This window comes from Mycteria americana, chromosome 19 (assembly GCF_035582795.1).
Source record: "Mycteria americana isolate JAX WOST 10 ecotype Jacksonville Zoo and Gardens chromosome 19, USCA_MyAme_1.0, whole genome shotgun sequence".
Taxonomy (NCBI): Eukaryota; Metazoa; Chordata; class Aves; order Ciconiiformes; family Ciconiidae; genus Mycteria; species Mycteria americana.
This window is the reverse complement of record NC_134383.1, coordinates 1,742,545-1,757,791: the sequence shown is the minus strand read 5'-3', so window position 1 is coordinate 1,757,791 and position 15,247 is coordinate 1,742,545. Positions and strand designations below refer to the sequence as shown.

At 44.1% G+C, this 15,247-nt stretch overlaps 1 protein-coding gene across 1 annotated transcript; it reads left to right on the top strand.

The window, feature by feature from the left end:
• The first annotated feature begins 2,707 nt into the window (after positions 1-2,707).
• On the top strand, positions 2,708-11,696 carry ANKK1 (ankyrin repeat and kinase domain containing 1). Its single transcript, XM_075521305.1, has 8 exons — positions 2,708-2,895; positions 6,484-6,778; positions 7,195-7,346; positions 8,261-8,310; positions 8,408-8,563; positions 8,834-8,952; positions 9,940-9,985; positions 10,348-11,696. Exons 1-8 carry the CDS (start codon positions 2,708-2,710, stop codon positions 11,694-11,696), a joined length of 2,355 nt encoding a protein of 784 aa, XP_075377420.1.
• Positions 11,697-15,247: the final 3,551 nt, after the last annotated feature.

The following is a 15,247-nucleotide window of genomic DNA, read 5'->3' as shown; positions in this document are numbered from 1 at the left end:
AAGCATCCCTGGCCCTTTGGGGATGTTTTCTGTGCCTCCGTAGCAGGTACTTGGCTCATTGCAGTTCCCGCGATTTTTAGAAGCTGCTCCGGTTGTGCGTTAAGATGACACGACTTCCCAAAGTTGTCTCAAAACTACTTTGTACCTTGATGTTGCCGCACCAGCTGTGGGGAGTGGAAGGGCTCTGCAGACACCCGAAGTGTCCTTTGAGGCTGTGTGCATGCTGGGGGACGAGTACTCGAGAGCAGGGATTTTGAAGTGGTTTCCCCCATTCTGAATGCTTCTCTTTCAGCACCTGCACGGGAGAGGAAGCCGGTGGACCTCAGCCTCTGGAAGAACATGTTTCTCCTCTCTGTCCCAAAACAGCTGCTGTCGCTGCCCTTTTCCCAGCTATTCAGTGCTGGGTGTACCCAATAAAATGCTTTCTCCAACTGTGTGTTCCCCATTTAGCTACTTTCCTGCTCAGCTGTGCTTTAAGTGATGCCAGCAAAATCGCACTGCACATGTGATTTTAACCTTCAGCAACCACTGGAATTTTTGTTGTGTGTGTTGGTCCTGGCTGGTTGCAAGGGGAATCTCAGGGAGATAGGTGGCGGTTTCCAGAAACAAGTTTGGTGGTAGGGCAGTGTTGCTGTAGGAGGGATTTATGTTGGTTCATCTTTAGACTGAGCTGTAGCTGGCAGGGCCTTAGTTCAGGACAAGGGGATGGATGTGTGGGCTGTTAGGGGCAGAGCTGAGGTTGCATGTGTTGTGCAATGGGACTGGTGTGCAGAGCAAATTGGGGCTGGGTTTTTGAGAGTGACCAAGGCCCCAGCCCTCCCTGACCATCTCAGCCTCCATCCTTCTGCATCTCGAGGCCGAGGAGGGCCATCAAGAACTGCAGGGTTCACATTCGCTTCAGAGATGCACTGCAACCTTGTGCCTTAGGAAATTCAAAAGAAAGAGTGACAGTTGCGAACTCATGGGTTTGAGTGCCACTTCCACAGTTAGGGTGTTCTTTGGAGTGGACTGGGGTACAATTGCTCCCCAGTTTCGGGCAAAAGGAGGAAAGGTTCATTTCAAGAAATGTAAGTTGCTGTTGTTAACAAAGGTGTAAATGATCAGCATGACTGCCTCACTTCTTAACCATTTATTTTAATGCCATTAAAGTTGAGACAAACCCTGGAGCCTGCCTGAGCTAATTGCCAAGAAATGCAGCACACCTGTAAGCTCTGTGGAGGAAGTGAAGCAGCAGCAGCTGCCACTCTGCAACCATGGATTGTTTTTCTCCACTCCCTCACCTTCTCCTGAACTTTCTGTAATAAAACTTGAGCATTTCAGCAAGGATTTGTCTGCCTGTGCCTGAACACAAGGGAATGGAGCCCCATCGTGCTTGTCCTCGGCTCTGAAGTTGTGTTGGCAGGTGAGTACCAGCAAGTGGGAGTGCAGGTGGCTGGGGGTGGTACCTGGGCCAGAAGCATCACACTTGGTGGGTAACTCTTAGGGAGTGGCAGGGAATCAGCAACAATCACATGTCAAACTCTAATGCTTTTTTTTCCCTAAAAGGCTGCAGAGCCTGTCTGGCTTTCTTCCTTTTCCTTCTTTCCCTAAAGCCTTGCAGTTGTGAGTGATGGACCATTGCCAGAGCACCTTGTGTCAAATGCAATGGAGAAGTAGCTTGCACTTCCACCTGGATCAGTCTTCCTCCAAGAATTTCTTCAGATCCAATACGTAGCTAAAAATCCCAGGTCAAGACTCAATGACAATTACGTTTCAGAAATAATAATTATTATTTGTATTGCAGTAGTGCTAAGGAAACCAGCACTGTGTTGTATTTGACACTGACTTACCTACAGAGATAGTCCCTGTGCTAAGTTGTGAAAGACGTATATGCACAAGACCCAGATGAGTGTCATTAAACCCTTTTTACAGCTGGGGAGTCAAGGCATGAAGCAGCTAAAAGCATGCGTGCTGCTACTAGTGCTTACATGGTAATGGTTAAACTGCTCAGACCAGCTCTTCAGTATTCTCTTGTTCCTTCAAATGCCCTTGCAGGCATTCGACGGCATACTTCATTCCTGAGGTAACCACTCTGGCTCACCATGTTTGTCGTATTTCTGTTAAAATATTTTCTCAGGATCATGCGCTCATGTTTGCCACATGCTAGTCCTGGGGTCTTCTCTGTTCTTTATCTTTCTGGAGTGTTTTCCACTTTCTGGAGTGTTTTCTTCTTCATCCAGCTCATGTTCGCAATGCTGCACCCTTGTGGATTTCTCTCTGTATAAGGCCATCCTTCCCTTTAAGTATCAGTCTGCCTCACTTTCACCCAGCCTATACGGATGCCTCAGGTGAGGAATCCCATCTTCAGCACAGTGCAATTGCTAAAGGATTGTTGCACTGCACTGTTTTTCATCTTGTATTCTTTCAGCATTTGTCCACCTAGTGCTCGATATGAGAGAGAACGGCAGCCTTATGGAAATGTAGACATACACCCAGCGGGGCCAAGCTCCGCGCAGTAGCCTGGCATGAGTGCTTGGAATTAAGTAATGCAGCTCCTCTGCATACCAAATGAAAGTGACACTTAGGATCCACCTCTTGGCAGTAAGTAACATGGTTCATCTCGGGTAACTCCCTACCTCCCTATGCAAGTCAGAAGTAGGAAGAGTTCCTTTATTCTTCTCTGATACTGCCTGAGCAGGAGGCAGACAGCCAGGCTGCCTTTTCTGTCATGACTTCGGAGACAGACCGGGAACTGGGCAGCTTAACTGTCTTTAATAAGGAGGATTTTGAAGAAGACTGGATTAAAGTGGCCAGCGGAGGCTTTGGGCATGTGTATCAAGTCAAGCACAAGAAGTGGAGAACAGTTTATGCAGTGAAATGCTCTCCGTACCTGCTGCAGGATTCCAGCATGGAGAGGTAACTGTGCGGTCTCTTCTAGCTTAGCAGTTCAAACTGTCAATTAGAGCCATCCAGGGTAATTTGGTGCTAAAACTCTGAAGGAAATGTTCACATAGCTTCCTCTCCCTGCCAAGTCAAGTTTTTGGTACCCAAAGGGAGTGGGAAAAACACTAGTGATCTGGAGTTCTGCCTCTCTCTTTCTTATGTGTGTATGTGCACGTGCAAATGGGAAAGGAACACTTATTCAGAACAAATAGCGTTGAAATCTGGAGGCTGAAGTAGGCATCTTACACTAAACACGGGCATGTGGATAAAACCAGCCTGATTATTTATTTGCAGCTTCCACTGGACATTGGGACTAATGGGTATCTATTAAACTAAATTAGTCATTAAAATCACCAGGCTTAAAGCTGAGGGACAGAGAATTTCCAGCTGTTTTTGCTGGGCTCACAAAGCTCTCTGCTCCCTCACTTGCCTTACCCTCCAGACATGCTCTTTTCTCTTGACGGTGCACCTGCACCTTCAGTTTACTTTTTGCTCTGTCTCTCACCTGCAGAGACTCTTCTGCTGAGTGCCTTGGGTCTGGAGATAGAACAAAGCCAGGTAATTGCAACCACTGCCAATACCACATACAATATAGGCAGTCCTGATGAAAAAACAACTGAGTCAATGAAGTTATTTATTCTGAAATTTTGTTCCGTTCAAGGTGGAAGGATCCTGCCTGGTTAAAAATCACATGCTTGTATGATTTTTCTACTCGTGTACCGACAACAGTTGAGATGGTTCAATTTGAGCAGTGACTGTCCTCTTTGGTTTGCACTGCTTATGCTCTTCAGATGTTATGTTTGCATTTCATTCTCTTTTGGGAAAACAAAAAGAGTCAAGTTAATCAGTTTTACTTCTGCGTATATCAGTTCTAGTAAATTTAATCATGTGGCTTTCATGGATTATCGTAACTCCTAGTGTATGCTCCAGAAGAATGGTTGAATGTGAACAGAAATGTTCATTGATTCCGCCCCCCCCTCCCCCCCCCCCCCCAAAAAAAAAAACCAAACCCCACCCTATTTCTGCAATCACCAGGATTTGAAAAACTACGTCTGAAAATCTGAGTCTGGGAAAAATATCTAACAGTACATGTGCCTTTAATAGTTACTGTACTGGTCTCCTAGGGACTGAAGTTATGCTATTTTGTCATTAAAACAACTTTGCACTCCAATGTAGTGTTATAAAAGGCTTTCCTACCCCTTCCATATGTCCAAACAGCCTTGAGGCTGCTCTGACTTACATTATACTTTTCAGTAACCCCTGTGAGTTCTGGATTACAGGGCAAGACCATGCTGTCCTGCACTATGGCTGTGCCAAAAATCCTTCCTTTCCATGGGGGTTGTAAGAAGGGCCAGCATTGGTCCTGGAGTCCTGTGCATCTGGGGGCTATTGTTCAATGGCTATTTCTACTTGCTTTAGAAGTTTTCCACATTTGTGAGAGGCAGACCTTCAGTGTGCAGTTTGTCTAATGCACACATATCCACAGAGAACATCTTTGAGTGCGTGGCATATGAATCTGTCACGAGCCTTCTCATGTGTGTTATAAAATTGTTCTGGTCTACCTGTCAGTACTAAGTACAAGCCCCAAATGCAAAACTGAAAGCTTCCAGGCCACTCTCAGTGGTTTGAAAAAAACACAGCAGCACAGTTGCCTGGTAAGGGAGGCAAAGGAGGCAAAGGTTTCAGAGAAGCTTTTAAAAGTCTTTAGCACTCCTGTCTGTGGGCTTGTAAAAACAATGTGTCTCATCAGTAGCTATGAATGAAGACGGTGGTGTGGTGACTTCCATCTGCTCGCGTTCTTGATGCATAACCAACTGCCTCGCACTGTTCATTCAAAATGATGGGGCAAATTGACAGCAAGTTTATTAACCTTGGATGGTTTTGCTTGTCACGACAAAACAGAAGATGGATTTTGTGGGATGATGGAAGACATCCCTGGGGGCACATGAAAGCAAGGAGGGCAGGTGCTCAGTGAATGCTACTGAATCTATATATCACCTGAGAGAAGGAAAGAGAGTGGCTGGAAGATGGCTCTTGCTTCAACTTCTGTCAGCTGCAAAGGCTCATAGTTAGCAGGTCTGTTGAGGCTGAGGAGAGGAAAAAAAAAATTACAGGGAACCCACAGAAAAGAAAATACAGCCACAGATGCAGTCACAGTATTTCGCAGAGGGCTGAAACACTCAGAGTCTTATATGGGAATTGCTTTGGGGCTCTTGCTTTTCTCCCTTACAAGCCTCATTTCTTGGGGCTCCCTCTGCTTGTGCAACGTCCACCTTCTTGCTGTACCTTCTCACATATCTGTGCTAATGGTGCAAATGCCTCCTCCTGGGCTAACCTCACTCCCTCTGTTACTCCCCACAATGCTGGTCCGCCACAGGATCTAGCCTAACCTTCTGTGAAGGTCAGCTCTTGCCAGCCCCTGGGGTGCCTGGGAGGGAGGCAGACAGGGACTGTGCCCAGTGATTCTGTCCCAGGAAGGGAACCAGAAATCACAGAAATCACTTCTTTATCCACACCCATCATTTTCCTGGGAGGGGGAAGAACCAATCTGCAACCCTCTATGCTGCAGGTTCCAACTGTCTTCCCATGTTAAGCCTTTCTTCCACAGTGGGAAAGACAATACCTGAGATTCCTCAATACAGAGGTACGTTTTACTGTGGGGAGCTTGCTAGAAGAAGTTTGGCAGAAGGATTTGCTTAGCTGAACTACATTTAGAGCTATTAGTGTCCTGGCATAATGTTGTTGCAAGCTCAGATTCATTCCCAGGGTGTGCTTTTTAAATGCAATTTTGGCACTTTACTGCTTGGCTGCTGTCAGCATGTTCTCGCACCCCAACTTGCTCAGCAGGTTGGGAAATGTAAAGATTTAGTGAAACAGGTCTGCCAAAACTGGCAACAATGGACAGACATGTCTAGACTCCCTTTGGGACCAGATTCACGGTCAGAATTCATGCTTACAGACAGAAAGCTGCAGGCAGAGGCATAGGTATACGTATGACCAAGGCATGCCCTCTGGCCGTGCAAGCCTCAGGCTTAGCATGTTAGTGTGTCATTGGACCCTGGCTGCCTGCAAGCAGTGTGCAGGCTGTCATTGAGGTTACCCAGGGAACATGTGCTGTATGAAAAAGGCATGGTTCACCATGCTGTGCCTGCTTCTGATATCATGCTTTCAGGGAAGCATCACTTGGGAATTTCACCACAATGTGAAAACAAGCACATGGACAAGGATTTCTCTGATCACTGAAGGTCTTCTAAGAGCTGGACTAAGATGGAAGTTTTGATCACTTTAGGAGCCTAGTGGTTGAATTTGCCCAAGCAATCCTCAGGTCACTTTGAAAAGTCATAACACCTTGTATGTTCAGTTTTAGTCTGCAAAAGATCATGATGTGGTTGCATTATCTCCAATTCAAGGGGAAAACTGGAATGAATCTTTTTGGGGTAGGCAGGGCTGCTTGGAAAGGCTGGATATCACTAAGCTACTATACAGTATCTCAGCCTGTGAATTGACTGATACCATTTCTTGGTTCTACTGTTTTTTTTATTTTATTTTTTATTTTTCCAGGACCAGTATGAACTGTCTAATGGAAGAGGCAACCAAGATGGAGAAAATAAAATTCCAGCACATTGTCACTATCTATGGGGTCTGCAACAGCCCTTTGGGGATAGTGATGGAATATATGGCGAGAGGGTCCTTGGAGAAAATTCTTCCCACTCACAAAATGTCATGGCAGCTCAAATTCCGGGTTATCCATGAAATGGGCTTGGCTATGAATTTCCTGCATAGCATGACACCTCCTTTGCTGCACTTAGATCTAAAACCAGGGAACATTCTCCTAGATGGGAATATGCATGTCAAGGTATGACCTTAATGCTGTGTTTGTAGGGACAGGTTATTTCTCAAATAAGAGAAAGGTTATTTTTGCCAAATGAGTCCAGAATCCTAATAAGTTAGGTTCCTCAGGAACACTCAATGAAAGATTGATCGGTGGGACTTATAAGAAGCAGCTGGTAAACAAATTACATGGTATTCTCAAGATCATACAGGCAATCTGTGCCAGAACTGGGAACTTAAGGCTCCAACTTAGGAGGAAGTGCTGATCTGCTGGACTCAGTGAAAAGCACTGACTACAATTTTACCAGGGTTTTATCAAATTTCAGCTGCTACGCACCTCCTCATATCCCTGATCATGAAGGATGGAGGTATCTCCTAGCTAATATAAGGAGGGGTGAGATTGTGAGCATTACGGGGGAGACTCATTTTTTCTGCTTCCAGATCTCAGACTTTGGGCTATCAAAATGGATGGAGCGGTCTAGCCGAATGCAATATATTGAAAGCTCTGCTTTGAGAGGCACTTTGAGCTACATCCCCCCAGAAATGTTCCTCCAGAACAGCAAGCCCCCAGGAATCAAATATGATGTGTACAGGTAAGGGCTGCCTTTCTGTTCAGGGGTCACACAGGATTGCCACCTAGCTCTTACACAGAGCAAGAGAGACTGGCACATTGCCTCGTTTTGTTTATATTCTGGCTTTCTGCCTTGCATAATGTCCTCGGTGGGGAACACACTGGGAGTGACATGTGGTACTCCAGCCTCAGTGGTGGAGAGTGAGGGGGAGTGGGATTATCTGTGAATAATCACGGATGCACCTCTGTGTAGCACCGGTCCCATGTGAGCTGCAGACTGTATTGCCTTAGGTTCCATTGTACCCTGTTAGGTTGCTGGAAGTTATTACAGAAAAAGAGTAAGATTAGAGCACAGAACGGTGTCTGTTCTTTCATAACAGCCTCTGCTTAGATTTATTTTGATTTTAAAACAACTGTAATATTGCTTGTCTACTTCGGTATTCAGCTCATTTTGGTCAGTAACAGGTGGAAAAAAGATTTCAACTTTACTTTTTTCCTTTGGGCCAAAGTGCTTTGCAGCCCACTTACACAAGCTATGTATATACGTTCTGGAAATTCATCAGCTCCTTAGCCACTACACTACACAGTAACCCAAGACAAGACGCAAAGGAGGGTTTGCATGGCCCCTTGAACTTGCAGTAGTCAAGGGCTCTAAAACCCAATGTGAATAAAGTGGAAAAAAAGACACTGAGAGCCTGACTTTCACAGGAAATGCTCTAAGTCACTCATTCACTACACCAACCCTTTTACTGAGGCATCAGAGATGTATGTGGTGATTCATAAGATCTTGTCCTTTTGGTGTGGGGGATGAAATCCTTCCATCCTGAAGAACTTCTTTTATAATTTTTCCATTTCTCAAGAAGATGAAAGCAATAAGTGAATTTGATGTTTGTGTACATATGGGAGCGATTGCTCATGATCTCTCATTGCCTGCAGCTTTGGAATTGTCATTTGGGAGGTACTTATGCAGAAGAAACCTTATGCAGGTAAATATGAATGCTTCTTACATGATCTGCACTTATTAAATGTTTATTACAGCCATCTTCACAGAGAAAAAGCCCAGTGCATATTGCTCTTTTTCAGGAGCCAACATGATGGCCATTATAGTCAAGGTGGCAGCAGGAAAGAGGCCCTGCCTAGAACCTATCAGCAATGACTGGCCAGGGGAATGCCAGCAGATGGTTGACTTGATGAAGAGGTGTTGGGACCAAGACCCTAAGCAAAGGCCAAGCTTTACAGGTGTAGTAGCTGATTGTGATATGGATCAGCCAAGGGTCAGCTGCATGGATTAACAAGTGCGGGACAAGCTTGTGTATAACTCTTTGCCAGTTAAATCGCCTGTTTTCCTGGAAGTGCTTGGTACCCGTTTGCTGTCAGCACATCCTCTTTCTCCCGCTTTCCTTCCTCCCCATGTGGAGGATACGTGGAAGACTTCCATAACCTTGGGTACTGACTGGGGACTGAACATCTGGGTAGTCTGCACAGCTAACAGTCTTTTTGCTCTGGTAGATATCCCTGTAGAAACAGACATGCTGCTGTCACTGATACAAAGCCTTGTAGTAGATCCAGAGAATGAGCGCCTTGTTAGGAAGATGTCCCACAAGCCTGCCATCTCTGGGAACCAGCAGGTGAGGAAAGCTTCCCAGTACCACTCAGGAAATTCCACTGAGTCCTTTCCCTATTCTTACCGGTTCTTGAAAATGTGTTTCCTCTCTCATCACTGTTTATCATCGGACAAGGGCACCTCAGCAACCTTTGCCCAGTGTGTTTGCATAGGTTGCACATCTGTAATTCATTTATGGGGACAAGAAACTTGCAAATAAATTTAGCAAGCTGGCCAGTGTGCTAAATGATAGACAGTCTGAGAGGAAGACCCTTCTTTCTGCCTGCTCAGATGAAGTGGGTTTGTCATGTAGGCCTCAGTCATTAGAAGAAGCTCAAGCAGACATAGTATCATGGGGGTTCTGCTCATGGCACTGGCATATGTGCTCAGATGACCATTCTCCAGCTCCGTGGAACTGAGGACATTCCAGTTTAAACAACTCTCATAGAAGAAAAAAAAGTTTTAAATCCCTGTGTTTCTCTAACTAAGAAAAAAATCAGGTTTCAGAATAGTCACAATTTTAGCCCAGCTACTGGAGTGTAATTGTGTCTAGAAGTCAGCTTCATACAGGGAGAAGTAGCAGCTGAGAACTATTGCTGTTTTGCAGTTTTGCCTAGTTGTACAGTCAGCAAGAAACAAGATGCCTGAGTATAGACGATTGAGGAGGTGGGGGTGTTTGGGTTCCCTATACAACAAAGAAAATGACTAGCTGGGATGCTGCCATGGGCACACGCTGCAATAAGGAAGTAGAATATATGTATGTTTGGGAGCAAATGAGTAAGAGGAGGAAAACCTCATTGATATCCAGAGATCATTTTCAGGCTCCCTCATTCCTGTTAGTGTCATGATTTGCTCTGCTGAGTTTTGGATGCAATAACAGGATTGGATAAAAACCACTCGAATGATAATACAAAGTTCTAACGCAGTAGCAAAGAACTCTGTGCAAATATTATAGAATGCAAATAAGCAACCTTGTCTTATGGCTTTTTCTTTTCCCCTTCCTGAAAATGAGAGTGACAAAGAAGAGTTCACCTTCCCCCGAGACACCAGAAGTGGTGGTAAGTTGGGGACTTTCTTTATAATTGAAAAATAAAGGAGAAACCTACAAAGAATAGCCTATTTCCTTGCTCTCCAGTGATAATGATGTGGCTCAAGAAAGTTTTCCATGTGGTTGACTTTTCTTTTTAAGTTAAAGAAAATAGCACAGATAATCTTCGTGAGGGAGAGACCAAATGTCTCACTGCTTTCTAAGAGACTGCATGCAGCAGTCTTGCCTCATTTCATATTCCCTATCTCTAAAATGCCTTTTATTTCATGTCATACTATGAAGATTCACATGCTCTCCCTCCCATCTTGTGCACACCAAGCTATTTCACTTGGTCTTAGTCTCTTTCTTCTATTTTGTTTCCCCTGCTTTTAGAAACTGATAATCAGGAGGTTCGTATCCCACCTTCTTACAGTGAGGTTGAAAGTCCAGAGGACATCCTGTCTGAGGAAATCTGTAGAGTCCATGAAAATGGCCTCACATTGCTTCACATCATGGTGATCCAGGGAAATGTGGAAAAAGTGAAGTTTCTCCTGAGCTGTAAAGCCAATGTCAACAGCCAGGTAGTCTGTGGCTACACTCCACTCATTATGGCTGTTCAGAAAAGGTCGCCAGAGATCTGCTCAGTTCTGATAGAGCATGATGCGGACATCAATATGCCTGATGATGATGGCTGGACACCTCTTCACTTCGCTGCTCAGAATGGGGATGACAGAATTGTACGTCTCTTGCTGGACCACCAGGCACAGGTAAATGCTCAAGAGCATGATGGGTGGACCCCTCTGCACTTGGCATCACAGAACAACTTTGAGAATGTGGCCCGAGTACTGCTATCTCGCCAGGCTGACTCCAACACCCAGGAGGTCGATGGGAAAACTGCCCTCCATGTGGCAGCTTGCTTCGGACACGTCAGCTTGGTGAAACTGCTTGCCAGTCAAGGAGCGGACCTGGAGAAAAAGCAGAAGAACCACAGAACCCCACTTCATGTTGCTGTGGAGAGGGGGAAGTTCAGGGTAGTCCATTATTTGCTGAAGAACGGGACCTCTGTCAACAGCCTGGATCAAAATCATTACAGTGCCCTGCACCTGGCTGTGGTGAGGGGGAAGTATCTCATCTGTGAGAAACTCATCAAATATGGAGCGAATGTGGAGCTGAGGACAGACAAAGGTTGGACTCCCCTGCACCTGGCTTCTTTCAAAGGACACATTGAAATAATCCACCTGCTAAAAGACAGCCATGCCAAACTGAATGCCAAAGGAAGCATGGACTGGACACCACTTCACTTGGCTACTCGTTACAGCAATGAGCCGGTAGTCTGTGAGCTATTGAGATGTGGGGCAGATCCCAACATAGCTGAGAAGTCAGAGTGGGCCCCCCTCCATTTTGCAGTCCAGCGGGGCTCCTTTTTGACTGTCATCAATCTTTTGGAGTGCAAGGCAGATGTCAATGCTAAGAACAAAGTGGGCTGGACACCCTTGCACCTTGCTGTCCTCAAGGGTAACATGGCCATTATAAAGACCTTGATTAAGGCTGGTGCTCTGCTTGATGTGGAAGATACCACTGGCTGTACGGCCCTCCAGTTGGCAATTAGACATCAGAGAGAAAACATCATTACGCTGCTTCAAGGCAAGGAGTCGTTGATGAATAAATTGGGGAATAGGACTCTGGTGAATGATGCTAAGATTTCAAGACCCAAATTTGTTCCAGGAAGGACAGATTTGTAGATTCATCAAGTCTGGCATTTCTGACTTGAGTTTTCCAATATCAGGTGCTATGCCTTAAACCACCATATCCTGTTACCTGGTGATTACAGGAAAATACTTTTTTTTTTTTTTTTAATGGAAGTTTCTAAGCATGAACTCTAAAAGAGTAAAAGAAAATGGAGCTGCAGAAGGAAGTAGACAAGTTATTTTCCAGAGTCTGACCAAGCTTGTAGAACATTTTGGCTTGGTGATGCTGGCTTTAGGCAATGCTTTCCTGTTTTAATACTTGCTGTGCAGGGATGGAAATGGATATATGTACTCCCTTTTCATATGGGCAATGCTGAAACTGTGCACAACAACCCGTATATACATGTCTTCCACAGATTTTATTGCTTTTATTCTATGTTTTCCTACAGAGCAGATTGGTGTAAAATGGCCTTGGCACAGGTGGGAATTGAATCATGAAATTCTCACCTGCTGCTGGAAATAGACACTAAGCATATGGTACAGCAACGTGTCAGATTTTCTGACATCTCATTTTTGTAACAAGAATAAAATAAAACAAGAAAGGAAAAAAAATCACTAGTAGAAGGTATTTAAATGGATGCAGCACAGGGAAAACAAATTCTAGAATAATTCCACTCCATCCCTTCAGAAAAAAAGAGCCAAGAGCTTTTTTCCTAAGCATTCAAATTACTTATTGACCGCCTCCACATTTCAGACTTTAAACACTGAGGCTGTCATTAGAAAGATGGCTCTAAGGATAAGCCAAAAAGTGGGTGCAGTTCTGAATCCTGTTCCCTGCCATGAGGGTTACCAATAACCTCCAGTCTTAACTACAAAATGCTGCTGTGGGAGGTTCATAGACTGGTTGAAAGAGTTCCTACTTAGAAAAGCGGTATCTAATTTGGCTTACCCCAAATTCTCATAGCCTTTTTTTTTTTTTTTCCCCTTTTTTTTTTTTTTGGAGCACCAAGCAGCTGGGAAAGTTAGCAGATACTTACTCTGTGGAAAGGAACAGGTGGGGCTTATAATAGTCAGCTGTAGCTATTAGCTTAAAAGGCTATTCCTCCAAGAGCCTTTGTGTAGTCTTTGAGGAGGTGGGGTCTTCTGGAAAGCAGTGTTTATGGTATTGAATTCAATTGCCTAGATTCAATCTTTTCTGCTGAAAATATGTTTCTGTGTGTGTTCTGTGGATGAGTAGAACAGGCTTTATGAGAAATGCATCCTATTTTTATGTCTGGTCTTGTTTGTGGGGGTTGGTTTTAGAGGTGAAGAATCAGGGAAATTGCTCAACAGTAAGTTAGGTAGCAGCATAGGTCATTCAGTATGCTGGCTAGAGAGCAAGGGAGACTTTCTAGCCCCAAAGAAGTTGTCACTTAACAGTTGATACACAAGAGAACTGGTTATTTTTGGGTCAAGGTTTACATCACGTCTCTGCTGGGAAATAGGTCTTGATCTCCAGCAGGAAGATGTTCTAGAGCTTCATTACTTCTCTGGAGAACATGTAGTCTTCATGGATTTGATTCTTTTGTCACAGTAAGTAGTACTTCTGTGCAGCTTGTGACAATCCTACCATGATTTGCTAAGCACTTCCAAAATGTGCCTGCGATGATGACTTCTTTCATCATCTTAGCTGGAAAGATGCTAAAAAATGTAAACAAATAATCCACAGCTCTGCAGGGGAGAAGGTGCATCTTTCTTGATGGACGTTATTAGCTGGGAGTCATTATAAGTGTAATGACTTTTTTACATAAAAAGCAAGTGTTGCTTTTTATCCTTTATAGATGGAGAAATAGAAAAGTCTATTTGTGCATGCAGAGCACTTCAGGTCCCAGCAAGCAAGCCAAAGCAATAATGCAAACATGTAATTTGCTTCCTACAGTGAGAGAATGGTGGGCTCCAGACAAACAGGCTTACTAGGTCTGAACAGACAGCTGTTAAAGCTCCAGTAGCTGTGCTTGGGCTGAAAAGAAATATAACTGTGCTGGAGACTGTCTCCTCTAGCTGAACATCAGTAATTGTTCTTGTTGCTCTGCTGGTATTCTAGTGTTGTCTTCAGTGCTTTAGCCATTCAGAAATGTCGTACTGGTTCTTTACCTCGTGCTAACAAGTGTGAATGGCATACAAAAGGGAGTTCCTTTTCAGCTCTGGCCAACAACTAGAATTGCTCTAGTAGAGGGAAGTTCTGTTCAGCAGCTTCCTCTGGGCTTGGTGTGTCTGAGAAATGCTCATTGTCCAGGAAAAGCTGGCAGTTGTTTGATCAGGACAGAGCAGAATGTCAGGTTTAAAATGTTCTATGAGAACTAAGCTATATTGTGATGTGTCAGTCATAACTATATTTCATTTTTTAACACAGCATGCTTTTTCTTAGATTAGCTTTAACTGAAGCTCTCTGGACTACACTAAATAAAATGTCAGGAGGGATGATTGTAATGACAGTGCCTGCTATTAAAAATCTCTTAGTCACTTCCCATGCGGTTATTTTCACATTTGACCAGTTGAACATGTCATGAGGACATTATTATAAACTGGGTAGAGAGAGGGGGCAGCCTGCATCCCCACGGGCAGGCTATGGGCTGCTTTTCTGTGAGAGAGACTGGATCAGCTGCAACTCTGGAGAACAGCAGATGTGGGAGCAAGGTGCTTTCCTGAACCACAAAGGCAGGAAGCTGCCCAATTTCCTCTCCCCTCCTATTGCAGGGCATAGAAGTCTTTGGCTTCCAGGCTTGCCTCCTGCTTGAATGAGAGGTCCAGTACCTTGCCTTGCACAGTGGGAATACAATTAGTATCTGTGCAATATGGCCTTGCAATTATCTGCCTTCAGATCTTGAAGGAAACCTTCCAAATTTTTTGTATGCCAAAAAGGTTTTTTCCTGGCTGTGTACAAGAGACTAACTTTATTACATTATGGAGGGATGTAGTTGATGTTGTTTTCAATTGAACCATTTTCTGTGGGGAAATGGATGATGTTACTTATGGAAAAAGTTGAAGCAATTCATAAAGTGCTGCCTGATAACATCCAAATCTTGAGAAGGTTAAAAAGCCCAGCCTCTACTAATTTCATTTTCATTTTCATTTTTACATTAACTTAAAATATTAATGTATAATATATTTGAACTCTGCTTTGACACCAAAGAAAAACCTTTAGATAGTATTTAAAATGGGTTATATTAAAATGATTCCTTTTTAGCATTTGCCATTGGTGAGGCAAGGAGCCGTGCAGGTTATCAATTGAAATGCTGGCAAGGTTTTATTCTGCAGGGAGCTTAAAAGTGTACCTTTTTTTTTCAGCAAAAACAAGTTGAGAATTCAGAAATTCCTCGAGAATGGAAGTAGCATTTGCCGACCCACTTATGCTGTCTACCTTCCAGAGTCAGCTTATGATGCAAGTTTTCAAAGGGATGAAGGAGGAAAGGGCATGTACAGAGTGGGATTAGAGGTTGCTGTAATTGAGACGAAGGAAGTGTGTAACTTGTACCGATTATACAATATGGAGTGAACTTCCCATCACCTGTGCTAAAATCTCCTAAGCTTCCTTCCTTTCTTTCCCCAATTGTATCTCCCCAAGG